The 2,899-nt window shown below is 35.6% G+C and overlaps 1 protein-coding gene across 1 annotated transcript; it reads left to right on the plus strand.

The window, feature by feature from the left end:
- Nucleotides 1-257: 257 nt before the first annotated feature.
- LOC140015848 (uncharacterized) lies at nucleotides 258-998 on the plus strand. The gene has a single exon (XM_072068673.1). It carries the CDS (start codon nucleotides 258-260, stop codon nucleotides 996-998), a length of 741 nt encoding a protein of 246 aa, XP_071924774.1.
- The last annotated feature ends 1,901 nt before the right edge of the window (nucleotides 999-2,899 follow it).

Consider the following 2,899-nt stretch of genomic DNA (forward strand, 5'->3'; position numbering starts at 1 on the left):
GGTGGGGAAAGCAAGACAACAAGAATAAAATCCACTGGGTGTCATGGGAGCAGATGACCAAGGAGAAGAAAAAAGGTGGACTAGGCTTTAAGGATGTACAAAGCTTTAATAGAGCCTTGCTAGGCAAACAGATATGGTAGATCATCAGAAATCCAAATTTGTTGTCTAGCAAGGTGCTAAAGGCAAAGCATTTCCCTAAAAGCTACATCCAGGAGTGCAAAGTTTCCAAGAATGCTTCATGGTTCTGGCAAAGTATAATGAGCAACAGAGATGCCCTTTGGTGGGGAGTGAGGAGAAGAATAGGGAATGGAAAGAAAACCAACATATGGAACGATCAATGGATACCAAACAACCACCAATGGAAACCAGTTACACCTAAACCAGAAGAATGTCAGCTTGATAAAGTTGCTAATCTGATTAGCAGCCGCAGATGGAACAAACCTCTCATCTTCAAGACCTTCTGCAAAGTGGATGCAGACAATATATTGAAAATCCCTATCAGTATCACTAGAAGAGATGATAATACTTTCTGGATAGGGAACCAAAATGGGGAATATATAGTGCAGTCAGGATATAAAATGGCAATGGACAGGAGAGAGGAAGAGACAAGGAGAGAAGGTGATGGAGCAGAATCGAGCTGTAGTCCAATAAACCAGCAAGTATGGAAGGTACTGTGGAGTTTAAACATCAGTCACAAAATCAAAATGTTCAGTTGGAAAGGACTCAGGGAAGCAGTACCTGTCAAGGAGCTGATTTGGAGAAGAGTCAAAATGGGAGATCCAATATGCTCAAGGTGTGGGGAAGAAGTGGAAACACTGGAGCATATGCTACTTAAGTGCAACAAAGTCAAGGACATTTGGAAACTAGCTCCTATACAATGGGATGGAATTGAAAACATGACAGATAATTTCAAAAATTGGTGGACTGCAGTGGCTGAAGCTAGATATAGGACACAGGGAAAAGATCATATAGGCCTCACGGCTTATATTTTGTGGTAAATCTAGAAAAGCAAGAACGACAATGTGTTCAACAACAAATGCATGGATCCAGCTACAACAGTAAACAAAGCTTATAATGCTTGGAGTGAATTTGAACATGCAGCAGGGAAAGCTAGGAAATGGAGCATAGGGAAAACAACAGTATCCCAACAACATAGTGAGCAGGAGGAAGTGCAGCAAGAGCACCCCATAACCACAGGAACAAGCTGAAGAGTAGCTGTGCAATGGAACAAAACAGACAAAGCTGTTGGATATGGCATTGTAGCGAGTGATGGAAAGCAATAGGAACTAATGGGATGGGTTTTGAGAGAGAGAGAGAGAGAGAGAGAGAGCAGTTGACAATCATCTTCAACAACTGGCTGAAGGAGTCAAACTTGCTCTAATTAAGGCAGCAGAACAAGGCTGGCGACTAATCAACATAGGAGTTCCTAACAAGAATCTGCTACAGCAAATCAAATGGACAAAACCAATGGATGTAAGGACAGCGACATTGATACAAGACATCGAAGAGTTGAGTTCCTTGTTTTACAAATGCTCCTTTTACCTAGACATAGTCAATTGTAATGATCTTAGTGTTCGGTTTAGTGCTCAAACTTTGAGCAGTTATCAAGATGTAGAATGGGTTAATCCCAATCTATTGTACTAAAGGTACAATGTATGTATTGAGCCTTTGCTCGTCTGTAAATACTTTTGGCTCAAGCAATATATAATCCTACCGTTTTGACAAAAAAAAAAGAGTGTGTATTTTAATTTTTGATAAATTTTTTGAGATTACTATAACTAAATTGTTAAAAAAAAACTTGTTAGAGAAAAACTTGGCAAAAATCTCGTTTGCTAAACAGGCCCTATATTGTAGAAAGTACTTCCTCATTTTTAATTTTTGGAATTTGTATGAAATTTGCTCTTAATTTTTAGTTTTCACGTGTCACAATTACATTGAAATTTGTGTTATGAAACGAGAATATGATTTGTACTATTTTAATATTTTTTATTTAATATTGATATACATATTTTTTATGGAATACAATTATATTGAAATTTGCACTATGGAATATATTATACATCACAAATATGCATAAAATTTGTGTTGCTTTCATTTTATCTGATTTAATAAACACACTCTTATATATATATATATATATTAATACTGTATAGACTATCACGATTTGATGCATATGTCATACACAAAATTTGAATTTTATCTCAAAGTTGGATTTTTTTAATCTTTTTAAATTTTTTTTTAGTTATCATGCACTCAATCCTAATAATATATATACCGTTAGTGTATATAAAATTAATCCATCTATATATACATACATACATACATATATACATGTGTGAGCGTGCGTGCGTGCGCTATTCTACTTCTTAGTGATGTTATATATTTGAATAATTTTTTCTTGCAACAACAGTTTATATACTAGCTATCTAGTGCACACGTGGTATATATATCCAAATTTATTAGTATATACACTCTCAATATAAAAGAAATTAAGTTGTATATTTTCTAAACTTTCAGATGATTGTTGTCACCCTTTATTTGATAAAATTATGGATGTCACCCTGTGGATGATTTGCCACGACTAGTGTAAAATAGTGATGTAAAGATGTGACAATCCCACCATTCCCTAAGGCGAACCAAAGGGTTCAGCGAGCCGCCTGCCCAACTCTCATCAGGATTCAAATACTAACTTATTAACAAACCTTAGTTACAAGTGTAACTACCTTCAAAGCAAGAGTCACATATTCAATACGACAGTACAAAACGATCCTTGGACAAATACATGAGATAGTGATCAATACAATCTTAATATACACTACTAATTCAGCTTACAAAAGTCAAGTTCCCAACTCACAAAAACAAAATTTAAAGTTGGTACAACTATGCTAAAGCAAAAGAT

Source organism: Coffea arabica, chromosome 10c, assembly GCF_036785885.1.
Source record: "Coffea arabica cultivar ET-39 chromosome 10c, Coffea Arabica ET-39 HiFi, whole genome shotgun sequence".
NCBI lineage: Eukaryota > Viridiplantae > Streptophyta > Magnoliopsida > Gentianales > Rubiaceae > Coffea > Coffea arabica.